The sequence below is a fragment of the Petromyzon marinus genome, chromosome 25, assembly GCF_048934315.1.
Source record: "Petromyzon marinus isolate PM22_M1 ecotype Great Lakes invasive population chromosome 25, UKy_Petmar_22M1.pri1.0, whole genome shotgun sequence".
In the NCBI taxonomy this organism is placed as follows: Eukaryota; Metazoa; Chordata; class Hyperoartia; order Petromyzontiformes; family Petromyzontidae; genus Petromyzon; species Petromyzon marinus.
The window spans coordinates 10103777-10119624 of record NC_133691.1 but is presented as its reverse complement, the minus strand read 5'-3'; the positions used below and the strand labels follow the sequence as shown (position 1 = coordinate 10119624).

The 15848-nt window shown below is 46.1% G+C and overlaps 1 protein-coding gene across 1 annotated transcript in view; it reads left to right on the top strand.

Annotated features, from left to right (window-relative positions):
• Positions 1–4870: 4870 nt before the first annotated feature.
• The window catches only part of DNAH5 (dynein axonemal heavy chain 5), a 111149-nt gene continuing 100171 nt past the window's right edge, over positions 4871–15848 (top strand). Inside the window, exon 1 of the mRNA XM_076069536.1 lies at positions 4871–5028. Coding sequence (XP_075925651.1) covers positions 4933–5028 — 96 coding nt within the window. The 5' untranslated portion in view covers positions 4871–4932. The remainder of the gene's footprint in view (positions 5029–15848) is intronic.

The following is a 15848-nucleotide window of genomic DNA, read 5'->3' as shown; positions in this document are numbered from 1 at the left end:
TTGGTTCTTTCGGTAAAGTCCACGTAGTTAGAAACGATTTTGTTTTTACACTGTGCTGAGTGTAGCGGCCTCTAGTGTCTGTAGGGAGTCACGCGAACGCATTTTACGAAAAGCATACGGTTTCGAGAAAAAAATGGATTGTTCACACGCTTGATATCATCGATATTAATCGATAATTGTATTAATCAGTACACCCGGACGGAGCAATATGCGAATTCTTTAACCGGACTTATTTGTCCGAAATCGCAGGCAGGAGTTGAGCACGGATAGTGCTTAAATGGCCAAAAAGCATGCGTATAATCATGCGTTCTAAGACTGTAATAATAATCATTTACAATTGTAAGCCGTATTTAATCCATAGATCCCAATCAGTTGTACTGTATTATGTTACCATGCCCCCCACCCCACCTGCCTTATTAGTACCCAAAAATAGATGATATTGTTTCAGGCAACGGTCCTCCTGCAGAGCACAGAGGGGTTCAGATTGACGAATTATAGTTGGAAATCGGCCGGGCAGTGCCAATTATCCACGGAGCCTCTAACCCGGCCCTGTGGATGCAGCGAAGGTTGGTGTATCACACGTAGATGTTGTGAAACTCCCTTCACGTAAGGCGTAAGAGCTTATATCCTGGCTCGCCAGCAGAAGGCAGTAGAGCAAGTGGACTAATCTGTTTACATCTGTACGGGGATAGAGTGTTGCCCCCTCGCGCCAATGGGTTTTCTCAAGCTCCACCGGTTTCCTCCCACTTGTATAAATACTGATCATTAATTGTCTGGAAAACATCTTTAACAAAAGAACCCAATGTCGCACGACCCTCGTGACAAAGGGTCATACAACGCAATGTAGCTTCTCTGATTTATCCATAAAGATAGCAAAGCTATTGTGTGTATGCAGTATGTGTTATACAGTGGGAGACTGTTAAAATTGCGAATCTAGAAACACTGATTCCTTCGGGGGGCTTAGTTACACGTAAATGGAGTTGAAGAATCGACTTTTAATTGAAACATTGTTGCATAGGTACACCCCAACTTAATAATAATAACGACGAGCTCTTTTGCATTAGAAATCAAAGTCTCCCTAATCAAAGCGAGCAACGGGGCAGCCCTGAGAAATCTGTACATTTCACATTTCCATGGCTGGTGACAGTCTATCCATAGGACCACCTCTGTTGACTTCCCACAATGTGGACATTCGGGTATGTACCCAGTAAACATGCAAAGTTGGGGCAATGTTGCCATGTGGTTGGAACCGTTGGACTAATGTTGGCCCAACGTTCCATGTTTACTGAAGAGTAACTACTGTATTAGGCATGAGTCGATTATACTTTTTCATGTCTACCGTCTTGTTGGTATGTTTTTAGATAATTGTTTTTCTCTGCTTAATTTGGAAAATTTTCTTCGTGTCATTAAGCTACGTAACGGCGAACTCGTTTTTCTTTTTACAGCCATTTGTCAATCAACTGCTGTTGTGAATGTCTGTTGATCATCGGGGTTGTTTGAAAATACTTCAACCACACTAGTTCGTGCGGATGAAAGAAAGGCAGCGAGACAGATTCACATAAAACTCGCCACTTATGTTAGCAGCGGCACTTATGATTCCACGCATATTCAAATAGCACTGTTGACGATGTACGGTGCGAAAGAAGTTCAACATAATACATACTTTTGATTTAAAGCTTTCGTGACTGCAGGGATTCATATTCTTGGTTCTTTCGGTAAAGTCACGTAGAAGGGAAACAATAAAATAATAAAAATATATTTATATTATAAAATATATTTATATTTTATTATCTTTAAAATAAAATACAAATATTTATATTATAAATATATTTTATTGTTTCTCTTCTACGTGACTTTACCGAAAGAACCAAGAATAAACATACATACGACAGGGAAATTAACTCAGGTAACCAGGTTCATAGTGTAGTACAAGTAAAAACTGTGCAGATTTAATATTTCATGAATCGAATTAAACGGTGTGTTCTTTTAGTTGTGGTTGTCGATGTACAGGTGGCAAATAAACATACTTTGTGACATTATAACGTTCTATTTAAACACAGGACAACGTTTAAAGGTCTTCTTTGGTTCATTCTACGTGACTTTACCGAAAGAACCAAAGAAGATGAATCATTGCAGTCACGAAAGCTTTAAATCGAAACGTTTAAAGGTCCCTTTCTCAAACTCCGAGAGAGGAAGGCGGAACGCACGAGTGGCTGTAAAGTGGTGGGAGGAAACTTTAGCAATGTGGTGACTCAGTCCATCAACATTCAAAATAAACATTCGGTTTTGCAAACTGTTTCCTTATACTGTGTCACAATCTGCCGTTCTCATGTATGCTGTATAATAGGAGCATTCACCCGAAACTTCATCAGCGACTCTTCATCAATGACTGGTCGTTTGGTGTTTACGTATACAGTCGAATCTCGATTATCCATGTGCGGTTTATCCGATTTGCGGATTCACCACGCACCTGATATTTTGATACAAGTTAATTACTCATGGATTTTCCCTTAAGCCCAAAAGAATAATATAAAAACAGTTATAAATTGTCATTCTTGGAAATTTAATTGAAAGTCACGTGTGAAAAGCAAACAAGTATGTCCTCTGGTTAATCCGAAATCCACATAATTGCCTCTACAGTACAGTAGTTGCATATCTTTACAACGGTGGGCGGAGTTTGGTTGATTTTGATTGGCGCGGCTTTACGATCCACTTAGTGGACGGAGTCTTCTGTGCCGGATCGAATGTTAGTGGTTTTTGGCATCGATATCCTCGGAAAATTTTTATTTTTGTATTATCCGTGATTTTTAATTATCCCCGGCCGTCCTTCCCGTCATTAGCGTGGATAATTGAGATTCTACTGTTAGTTTTTTGTTTGTTACTTAACCGTTATTGTTTAGATCCGTTTTCCCTGCATTGTTATCTACTGAGAGGGGTTGCCATGTGGCCATGAGATGACAACACAGTAATGGATTGAACCCAGTAGCGTAACGAGTGTGGGGACTGGGGGGTGCCTTGGCCCCCTTGGCGGCCAAAGCTACGAGTTGGGCCCCCCTCGACAACCACCATGTACCTTGAGTAAGAGAACATTGGACATAGAACTTCGTTTCTGGTATATTTATTTAATTAGATACGCACCCATTATATTGCAAAGAGGAACTACAGAGCTTTAGCGGCCGCATTGTGCGAAGACGGAGCGCCCCTACAACATTAAATGTTCGAGACCGGGAGCGTAATGATGTGATTAGGCAAGAGTAGCCGCGATGTGTAATAGTCGAGGTGCGACCGTGTGAGACAAATAAAATATTGGGGCCCCATCTGACCAATTGCCCCACCACCACCCCTGAGCTGATTACGTAGTTACGCCACCGATTGAACATATCCGTGCCGAGTTTCGAATGTTACCCCTCGGGTACGTGTTTGGTTTCTCGGGGCACTGCGGTTCCCCATCACACGAAGCCAAATATACTCGAATTCTCGTGCACGGAATTGGCCAAACATGGTGCAAGTACACTCGTGAAGTGTTCACTCCAGGATGCTATCTCAGTTCTGCGTGGCGCCAAGAGGCGGCGCTGCGGTACCGTAGACGGCTGGAAAAGTTTCCGAACCCCCCAAATCAACAAGCGAGAGAGAATTTACGACGTGCCGAGACGAGGCGTGAAAAAACACACGGGGCCGTCCATAAATGACGTCACGCGATTTTGGACGATTTTTGACCCCCCCCCTCGTCATACGGCGTCACAAAAAGTCAGACCCCCCCCTCAAATATGACGTCACAAAGCTCTGCCCTCCCCCCCAAAAAAACATGCTTCAAATCGCTTTAAACTATTGTCATTGTAGTGCGGATTTAATGTGGCGCTGCACTCTGATGTTGTAGGAGAAAACATTTATTGAAAAAGTCTATTTAATTAAGTAGAACGTGTTGTCTATATTTATTTAAAGTTGCGCATTTTGATGTGACGTCACATTTCTCAACCCCCCCCCCCTCGTCACACATCGTTACAAATGTCTGACCCCCTCCCCCCCCTAGGTGCGTGACGTCATTTATGGACGCCCCCCTAGTCACAATTACGATACATATTCGCGATACGGGATTACACTAATTTTTGGACCAAAACCGATTAATCATCATTATCCGTGACCTATCGACTGCTGGACGAAGGATTCCCAAGTGTCCATACTCTTTGGTTCTATTCGGTAAAGTCACGTAGGTAAAATCTTTTTTTTACCTACATGGTAGGTAAAAAGGAGTATGGATCCTTGCAGTCACGAAAGCTTCAAATCTAGAATTGATTCCCAAGTGGTTGCCGTCTCTCACCGTCTCGCGATGCAAACGTCCGTGCCTGCTCCTTTGACACACGATCTGATCTAATCGCTCCATCTCTGCGGTGGATGTCCTCCCGAGCGCGTTTCCCTCCTTTCGATTCCACTCCGTCGCTAGCCTCGACCACCGGCGACGTGTCCTGTCTCAAGTCCACTTTTCTTAACAGCAGTGCATGTTGCAATATTTGTTCAAATACAATAAAAAAAACTATGGTGGTGATTAACTTACATTTGTTTTAGTTATCACGCCCTGCACGTTTGTTGAGTAGATGGCAATTTTTCACATTTGGTGACACCTCATTAGCAGTATCACCAAATGTGCTATCAAGAAGGGCCATTGCTCGAAACGTCGCAACGAATATAACTTTCTTGTAAAGTTATTGTCAAATATGTAAAAAAAAATCCTCCTTAGACAATTACAGGCGGCAAAGTAAAAAGGGGTTTATGACTGCAAACTGCGTGTTATGACCCATATACAGGGCTCCTCCATACGAGGCGCTATACGTATTCACACACACACACCTGTATATGGAATATATAAGGCAACGAGGGCAGAGGTCGTGCTCACAGATACGAGAAGGACACAGAGACGAGAGCCACTCCAAGGGGATGGAGTCGCGGAGGTCACTGAAGGAGCCATGGAGCATCGTCAGAGGCAGGCTTCAATCCATCCTCATCCCGACGGCCAACATTCAAGAGATACAGGTGACCGAGTTGCATTCATTGAGTTGTATATTACGCAATTAGGGACACAGTGATATGTGTATATATAGTAGAGGACTGGAGTGGTGGGTCGTGCGGTGGTTAGCATACTGCGCTACGCATTCGGCGATCTCGAGTTTGGTTCCAAGCCACCGGTAACATCGATGGCGAGTTATACGAGAACCGGTCCTTGGGCACTCCTCTGCACGGAACCGCACCGTTTCTGCGTATTGAAGTATGGCCAAAACACCTTCCATGCCCGATATGGAATGGATGCCTTTATTCAGCAGTGCATTGACAACAGGCTGTATGTACATTGTTAGTGTTACGCATTTTCACATGCCAATACAATTACTATACTACATAACTACATTTGCAGTACGAATGTGTTTTCTTTCTCTCGTTGCATCTGAAACTTTTGACATCATCGTCTGACGAGAAGGAACCTTCGTCACAACGTGCACTGTTCACTGTGCATATAAGCAAGATAAATTATTCGTATTCGCAGCGCGTTGTAAATCCACTGCTGGATGAATGCCTCCTTACGCTGTACAGGTCGTGGGAGTTTTTTTTAGACCGCACTTTACCATCGCTGGTTAATGCCGTGATGGTGTGTACATACGTATGTTGAACTTCCTTCACACCGTACCTAGCCAACCGTGCTAACTGCACAAAAAGCAGTTCTAAATTAATTCGCTTTCAATCTAGTTTTAAAAGTATATTGCTCCAGTGGCTTCTTAATAGCGGAAGGAAGAGTGTTCCAGAGGGTCGCAGAAGTACATCGACAAACGCGCGATGCATTTGACCGTCTTGTCATTTTAAGTGATCAAAAGACATACATTAACGGCGTGTCCCCCTCGTGCTGCTAAAGACGTTTACAGGAAGCGATATCAACTTTCGGGGCCATTCTACAAGGCAGTGCACACTGCTCATTGCGATAATTTCACAGTGACATAAACGCAATAGGCGTAGCGGGTGGGGGTCGGTGTCGATGTACCCATGCAACCAACTGATTCTGCTTCGCTGTCTTCTGCTGCCCACACAATAAGCACCGCGAAATAATTTATGTGGCCTGCACTACCACTTAATTAGCTGCAACACGTAACGAGTACCCTTCGGAGCGGAGGGTGGCTGGCTGGTTACTCACGGTGCATGAGAACTGAGCGGAGACCCCCCGTGTACCCAGGGCAGAGAAAGACGATCCCACGCAGGGCACATTTCATTATTTCCTAGCCACACATTAACCCATCGCCTGCCAAACGCGTTACCCTGGCTTGGCTATAACCGCATGGTTTGTATGTGCCCACCACACACAACTGACTGGCTATGCACTTCGGTGGGGTTCGACTCCCGACAGCGTTTTTGTTTCCATTTGCTTTGGAACACGTGTAGTACGGCAATTGTAAACATCAGAAGTTTTGAAGTTAATTGTACTTAATTACAAGAGACACGGTTATTACGAGTGTGTGGAGAGGGCAGCAATGCGCGGGATACAACAACATCAGCAGCAGCAACAGCAACCAGCAGAGTTGACACCCGAAGAGGTGAGTGTGGTCGCGTGGCAATGTTTTAGAGGGGAGCGGTGGCGCAGTGGTTGGCGCACTACGTTACGTAGCCCGGCTACCTGATCCAGCAGCGGATTGACAAAAAGGACTGTAATATAGTAACATCACCATCAGCCATGATCTATCCGCTGCGTGTGTTGCCAACACGCTCAGTCGAGGCAACGCGCTGATGGCTACAACAACACAGCGGCTAAAACAACCCTGCCGAGTTCCAGTCATTCAAATCGATTTGAGCCTGAGCACTGAGCGGCGTGGTGAAGTATGGTCAAACAACTCCCCACGGCCGATATGGCGTGCCGGAGGTCTTCATCCAGCAGCGGATTAATTGACAAAGGGTCGTACAGCACTCGTAGCGAATCACATTCCTGGCGATGTTACATTATTTAGTCTCGTATTAAATGTCTTCCATTGTTTCTATTGTTTTCTGTCACGTTCAATATAGCTTTGATCTCCTCGTTACATAGTAGCTCAAACTATCTTTCTAATACACATATTTTCTTACGAACGAGATTCGATCCACCATGAGCCTAAAAAGGGTACTGTCTACGAAACCAATAATGGATGCTTTGTTACACCTCCCAGTATAAAATAATGTACAGTAAATAGTTTAATAGTTGTGTTTAATATCTCCTGCGTCTGAAGATGATTATAGGAGGGATTGCATCTGATAACCCGTGCAGGTTGTTTAATTTTAAACGAATATACTGTACTCTATAAGTGTAGGACGTAATTCACTTTAACGTATTCACCCAGGAAAAGCCCCACCGATCTCTCTCGAGACTCTTTTTCAGTCGGGTCCTTAAAGATTTGGGATGTTTGCCGTCGTGTGGGAAGAAACCCGAGCAGGCGGAGAAAACCAAGCCACGTACTGCTTCCTGCCTTCTCTGGTCCCTTCCTACAACACCTGACAAGCATTAGTAGTGGTCACCCATCCAAACACTACCAGGCTCAACTTTGCTTGGCTCACGAGTTCGGACGCGATTGGGCGCGTTGAGGGTAATTTGGTATTTGGCCAATTGCTCGTACTGTAGGGTCATTATAAGTAGCCCTTGGTGGGCTTGTATTGGCACTGCACTCAACTTCACCAATCGAAGATTACACATTTGGTCTTTGCCGTCTCTTAAGTGTCCATCCCCCATGTGTGTCTAGAGCAGGTGTCTGCAACCAAAATAACAAGAGCCATTTTTGGGGGGAATTCGGTAAAAAAGGAGACAAAACTCAGTATTTCCAGAGCCGCAATCCACGTGAATACGAGGCGGTTACCGAATCAATAACGTCACGAAGCAGTCCTTAAAGAGCCGCATGCGGCTCCTGAGCCGCAGGTTGCCGACCCCTGCCCATTGTGAACTGGACTCCCATGGTGAACTGGAATTCCATGGTGAACTGGACTTCCAGTGGTCAGGGGTCAGCAACCAAAATAACAAGCATGACCTTTTTTTTCGAATTTCAAGAGCCCGCACTGCAGTCCGTAAAGAGCCGCATGTGGCTCCTGAGCCGCAGGCTGCCGACCCCTCGTCTAGAGCGTGAGAGCTCGGGGTGAATACAGCGCTCGTCACAACTCCACGTAATGGGATGCAGATTGTAAGCTCACCGAGCGAGGGGCCCTGAATAGATAATTAGCTTTCCACGGGAGCTTCAAACGCATGTTTGCCGAAGAGCCCTCGTGTCCAACCGGATCCCTGACTGAAGTGGAGCTTGAGAACGGGCGAACATCAGCCCTCCAGTGACAGCTGTGTAGCCTATAAGCAATGTGTGTGTTTTTTTGCTGGGGGATTGGGGGGTCAGTATCGTAGTGTGGTTGGCATGGGCCCCTAGTACAAGGCTTGAAATGAGCCCCCCCCCCCCTGTCAAATCTCCCGCCCCCTCTCCTCGTAGCCCAGTGCCTTGGCCCCTGAGGCTCTGGCCCGTGGGACCCGGTGCAGTTGTACCGCCTGCACACTCGCTATCTTCCCCGCCACTGTTTTTCAGAGATACGCGCTGTCTAAATGTCAATGACATTCATATACAGTATGTAGTTTCCCTCCATTTTTAAATGTGTAATGTTTGTTTCTAAATTAAACACTCCAAAGAAATTGGTAATGGATGTCTAAATTTACACGAGACACTGTTCCTTGGTAATTTCTAGATTTACAGTAATTACGTTTCCTCCAGTAGTATTTTATAGGAATGTATTCCTCCCCTCCTAATCAATATTTGCTTAAATCATTAATTGTTGGGGGATGGGGTAGGGGGTCGGTGGAGTCCAGGGGTATCCACGTGGCTAAACCCTGTGTGAGTAAGAGTTTCGTTTCGTGCAGCAGGGTTGTTGTTATTGTTGCTGCATGAGGTTCTGGACCGTTATTGGGATTCTAACTGAGCCATCGCTGTTGCATGGCATGGCTTGGCAACAGGGCGTGGTCGGCTACAGGGTTTCAACGGACACAGAAGTGTGGGTGAGTAGATGCTCCCTAACAACACTTTCCCCAACAGTCTGTGAAGGTTGTTGGGGCACATCACCCCCCTCGTGTCCCGTTCCGGCCTTAATAGGTGCTCGCTAACAACAATTGCCCCAACAGTCTGTTAAGGCAATACGGGGACTGATTGATAAATGGAGTGATATAGTTGCTGCTTGGACCTCCTCTCCTATTTCATATTTCCATCGTCATGTTGATCATCATCATCATCATCAATCGTCTAGGAGGACTGAATTACCCGGTATGCGTTCGGTCTCGACAGATCTCGCAAGCTAAGCCAGGGTTTGAACCTCGATAAGTGTCTAGGATTGTACGGGCGCTGCAACGCAAGTATTTAAAAGACTTCTGCGGAGCTATACCTCGTCGGCAGCAGGTAGCCTCAGCGAAAATCCATTGCCACGCAGCGCCAACCTCTGACATTCCACCCACCGACCAGCGTGGCGAAGTATGGTCGAGTAAGCCACCACGACCCGCGCGGAGTGGGAGGAAGGCCCCCTTTTATCAAGCGGTTGAATTTCTCTTCTTTGGTTCTTTCGGTAAAGTCACGTAGAATGAGTATAAAATAATAAAATAACACAATAAAATTCTCACGACGTTTCGGCCACAACGCAAGCGGCTGTCTTCAGGTGAAAGGTACAGAACTGTCGGGATGACAGAGCCGAAACGTCGTGAGAATTTTATTGTGTTATTTTATTATTTTATTCTCATTCTACGTGACTTTACCGAAAGAACCAAAGAAGATGAATCCTTGCAGTCACGAAAGCTTCAAATCGGTTGAATTTCACCTCCCAATTGCTGTGCGGTCAACGCTCGTGTGCCGTGCGGCTCTCTCTCGTTAACGTCCGTGGCAGTGGCCGCTCCGTCTTTGTCTTGACGCGCGCGTTACTTTGATGCACGAGAGCGGTCATTTGTAAGCGAGGACTTTTAACCGCCCACGTGAGCAGACCACGCACGCCCTGTAACTCAAGAGGCTTATTAATAAACTACTAAACAATGTGCGCTGCATTACACGCGGTTCTTTGCACTGCACCTGTATTCGTGTTAACTTGTATTTTGATTCCGCTACCATGGGAGTGTGTACACAGCACTCCAAATATGCTACGTTGTGGGCAGTGCAGCAACATCTATATGGTCAAGTGGTTGCACTGCACTTCTACGCTCCGACGCCTACATTCTCTCCCATATTCACCAACCCGTCACTGACCAGTGCGGTCATTAAGTACGGTACGTGTCGAATAACGCCCCGCGACACTCGCAGGCGTGGGGAGGAGGTTCTAACATTCAGCAGTGGATTGCCAAAAGGTCTGTGCACGAGTGGTATGCGTGGGGCACGCGGTGTGCTTAGTGTCCATTTCTCGACGTGCGTTGGATGTCCCCCGCTCTGTGCCCTTTCGCTGATTGTGTCTGCTGGATTCTTGGAAAGGCGAGCCAAATCGTCGAGCTGAGCGCGGAGCGATCCATTGGTTCGATGATTCTGGGAGAGAGAGACAGAGAGGGCGGGGGAGAGGATGCAGGGGGGGGGGGACGATCATTTGTCTGCCTGGCCTGATGTGAGGGTGGAAAGGGATAAGGTTGACCCCTACAAAAAGATGTGCAAGGATTTTACATAATATATATCTTTGCATGCTGGGGTGGTTATGGAGGAGCGTAGGTTTGATCTAACCAGAATCAGAATAACCAGAATGAGAAGATTTATACTGGAGAAGTCTGATGAGCTATAAAGCTCTTTTTCACAGACGTCTAGTAGGGGCGGTTAAGAACGTTTAAACAAACAAACAATACAAAAACACGATAGTAGTGCAAAGTACAGGAAAGGTAAACGAATCACCCAAAACACATAAAAGTAAAACTAAACCATGCGCATCCTACCAGGCAAAGCCCACTGAGGTATTAATTGATTTTTCAGAAGCGGCCTGGCCGCAAAGGACAGCTCAACAAAGTGTCCCATCATTTGGACATTTATAGCACCAACATAATCATGCCCCCACCTCCTTTCCACGGTGGGATCTATCCGGGTATTCCGGTTTCCTCCCACACAAAGTCTTGACAAGTAAGGGTCTCCTGGTTAAATATAGTTGCTGTCTGTCTATTGAATTCCCTCGCCGTGTCGAGTTTAACTCTCGTGTTATATCTGCTGCACTGCGACGGGCATTTCCGGGCCATTCCGTTATCTCAGAATGCGTATGCCAAGCGATTCATGTATGTTGATGGGGGTTTGGCCGATATCCGTGTCACACAATGCAACATGCTGTTACTGAGATACACGCCTTCGTCTGATTATGACAGATCATGTTGGTGTTTAAATAACTTTCTTAGTTGTCTAGTGCTTGCAACTTATTACCCGTGGCAGACGACGGGGCAGTGAGTAGAGTCAAGGATGTACCGCATGAAAAAAAAGAGAAAGGAATGGGAGAGGGAAGAGAGAAGATAAAGAATGGGGCGCAAGAGGAAAAGGATGGAAGAAGAACGGAGAAAAGGAAGCAAAAAGTTCAGGCTCGGCAGGAAGAGACGACGTTAGGCCCTAGCGTCTGCACGAAGCAGTGGCTGTTTTCGTAGGGGGCGGGGAGAGGGGAGGGATTTAGAGAGAGGGTGGCCACACATAAATTACATGAATTATAACCTGAGGCTTGCGATATATAGATGTATGTTTCTGTACAATTCAGGAGCTATAAATCCTGCATTAATATATTTTTTGCCAGGCGCTGTAACTTGAGTAGGCAGTGGGTATGTTTAGGCATGTGTGTGCTTGTTTATGTGCATGACCTCGTGTGCATGTCCACGTGCATGCCTGTGTAGGTGTGTAGGTGTGTGCGTGTGTGTGAGCGATAGTGTAGCGGTTAGCGCTACGCTGCGCTATGAACCCGGCTACCTGGGTTCGATTCCCGCTCACGGCCAACACCAGTGACGATTATCTGAACCGGTCATGGGCTTCCCTTGGGTCGACTCAGCCTCAAATGAGTGCCTGGTGCGGTATGTAAACATCGTCACTAGGGAGACAAAGGCGGTCGGGCGTGGTGCTGGCCACCCACCCCCTCGTGTACCGTTCCGGCCTTCATAGGCGCTCGCTAACAGCACTTGTCCCTACAGTCTGATGAGGCTAGACGGGAGATCTTTGACTCGTCGTATGTAGTGTGTCAATGTCATCACTAGGCAGATAAAGGCGACTGGGTGCGGTGTTGGCCCCCTCGTGCAACGTGTCCACCTTAATAGGTGCTCACAAACAACAGCACAGTCTATCAGTGCTACACAGGGAGATCTTTGTCCACGTGTGTGTGTGTGTCGATGTGCACGTCGTGTGCTAACAGCACTTGTCCCAACAGCCTGCGTGGGCTATACGGAGATCTCTGTCTTTGTACGAGTGTGGCAACGACTGGCCCTTTTAAATAGCTGCGCAGAAGTCGTTTGCATTAGCATTTGTTCCGTCTCCCTGTCTCCTTGACTACACACGCCGAGGCCGTGGGTCGGGGGTGGCACGTGAAGGGACAACAACACACACGAACTTTCAAAGCTTTATACCACGCTGCAACAACTGCCTTCATTCGTCACCAAGTGTCTGTGACGTCCCTGCCGCGATTGTGCCAGGCTAAGTGCACTTCGAGGCCACGTGACGTGTCGGAGCCTTGCTGGTAGGAGGAGGTTACGGGACAGACCCGGGCTTTATGGATGATAATGACCAGGATAGCTGCCACTAACCGCTCCTTCCTCGTCCAACTTGAAAGGTTCTGCGCCTACGGTATACCCTAGCGATTCGCGAGGGATACGTTCCAGAGATGCTCGTGAACATCTCGCGGATGGCGACATTGGTCTACGAGAAACTTTTGAGGAATTACCTTAAATAAATACATAAAAAGCTATTAATTACCGTGCAGGAAAAATATAATAACACGACCAAAAATGTGGTTATAATACACATCACACGCCATGGATGTCATGGATGTGCGCGTATCGTACACGCATGTAGGCAACGTCTGCAGATGCCTCTAAAGTTGCGCGACGTTCTCTTATCTCATCGCTTTATCTCTCATCGCTTTATCTCATCACCTTATCTCATCGCTTGATCTCATCGCTTGATCTCATCACTTTATCTCATCGCTTTATCTCATCACTTTATCTCATCACCTTACCTCATCACTTTATCTCATCACTTTACCTCATCACATTAACTCATCACTTTACCTCATCACTTTATCTCATCACTTTATCTCATCACTTTATCTCATCGCTTGATCTCATCACTTTACTTCATCACTTTACCTCATCACTTTATCTCATCACTTTACCTCATCACTTTACCTCATCACATTACCTCATCACTTTACCTCATCACTTTATCTCATCACTGTATCTCATCACTTTACCTCATCACTTTCATCACTTGATCTCATCACCTTATCTCATCACTTTATCTCATCACATTATCTTATCATTTTACCTCATCACTTTACCTCATCACTTTATCTCATCACATTATCTCATCACTTTACCTCATCACTTCATCTCATCACGTTACCTCATCACATTATCTCATCACTTTATCTCATCACTTTATCTCATCACTTTACCTCATCAACTTATCTCATCACTTTACCTCATCACTTTACCTCATCACTTTACCTCATCACTTTACCTCATCAACTTATCTCATCACTTTACCTCATCACATTACTTCATCACTTTTCCTCATCACTTTATCTCATCACCTTATCTCATCACTTTACCTCATCACTTTACCTCATCACTTGATCTCATCACATTATCTCATCACTTTACCTCATCACATTATCTCATCAACTTATCTCATCACTTTACCTCATCACATTACCTCATCACTTTATCTTATCACTTTATTTCTCTCTCTCTCTCTCTGAAGTCGTGCAGAGTTCCAGAAACGATTCGCAGAGAGCCAAAATCGTGCATGGCAAATTGATGAGCGAGGAGGGAATGCCTTAACTCAATGAACCCTATATTCTTAGTTCTTTCGGTAAAGTCACGTTGAAAGGAAACAACAAAATAATAAAATATATATCCCTTCAACGTGACTTTACCGAAAGAACTAAGAATATGAATTACTGCAGTCACGAAAGCTTTAAATCAATGAACCCTGTCGCGCTGCACGAGAAGTTCCACGCTGATGATGAATATACAGCCGATGAGCCCCAACTTCTCTTCTTGAATGTTCTGTTGTCCTTCCCGCGCACCCCCCGATCGGCATGGTAGGCTACTTACAGTGCGAAAGAAGTTCAACATATATACATATTGCCAGGCATCCTGCACGAACAATACACTTATCGATTCCTTCCACATTTGTATTTGAATCAATATTATTTCCAATTAAGTTTATAGTCATTTTATAATTTAGATGATAGAGGCAAAACACATGCGGACTAACACCATTATCCCAAAAGCCCATGGGATTAAAATGGGATGTCTGTCTGTAATGTTGGTGTGTGCGTGTATGTTCCTGTGTGTGTGAGTGACCGTGTATGTACGTGTCGCGGTTGGCGTGCCACGCTACGAAACCCAGTTCAATCCCCGCTCACGGCAAACACCAGTGACGATTATTCTAACCGGTCCTCCCCTAGGTCGACTCAGCCTCATACGAGACCCGGTGCGGTGTGTAAACATCGCCACTGGGGAGACAAAGGCGGCCGGGCGTGGTGCTGGCCACCCACCTTCTCGTGTACCGTGCCAGCCTTCATAGGTGCTCGCTAACAGCAATTGCCCCGACAGCCCATAAGGTTACAATGGGATGCCTGTATGTAATGTCGATGTGTACGTGTATGCTTCTGTGTGAGAATGTGTGTAGGTGATTAAGTGTGTTGGTGTGTGTGTGTGTTCTGTATTGGAATGTGCATGTTTTGGTTTCCGTACGTGAGTGTTTTGGAGTCTATTGGTATATTAGTCGAGTATGTTGGAGGGTGTTGAAGTATATTGGTATGTGATTGTATTGGCGTCTGTCGTGATGCGGAGTGGTAATGCAGTGGTTAGTGCGCTAATCACAGCGGAGTTCGATTCCCGCTCACGACCAATTTGTTCCTGGGCCTTGCCTTGGTCGACTGAACCTTCGATGAATAATCTGGCGAGGTTCGTAGATATCAGCACTGGAGAATAAAGGCGGCCGAGCGTGGTGTTTGCCATGCCATCCTTTTGTGCCGGCCTTCATAGGCGTGAAGAACATTTCCCCTAGGTCTGTTAAAACTTCGTGGGGGTCTTGGCCTTTCATGTGTTTGTGTGTGTGCTCACACACCCTATTTGTGACCGCCTGTGGTCAGCTCCAGGGTGCTGATCATACCAGTGCCGTGTAATTAACGGCCCTTCTTGCCTTTATCCATGCGCTTTGCATCTTTACTGGCAACATGGGTAAATTAGTGGTAATTATTGGGCCCCTCAAATCCACGCGCAAAGGTGAAGGCGGCCTTATGTGCGTGTGTGTGTTAGTTGTGTGGGGAGCGGTAGTGTAGCGGTTAGGGCGCTGCACTACGAACCCGGCGACTGGAGTTCGGTTCCCGCGCGAGGCCAACACCAGCAACGAATATTTTAACCGGTCCTGGGCCTCCCCTAGGTCAACTCAGCCTCAAATTAGTATCTGGTGCAGTGTGTAAACATCGGCGCTGGAGAAAAATTGTGGTTTGGCGTGGTGCTCGCCACCCACCCTCTTGTGTTTTCCTTGCCGGCCTTCGTAGGTTTGACCATGTTTGTTTGTTGTAGTACGGAGTTAGACTGATGGCCTTCATCTAAGTTGTCTTGTGGTTGTTGTTGTTGTTTGACTTGCATCCCACTGGGATTTTTGCACACAGCGTTGGTG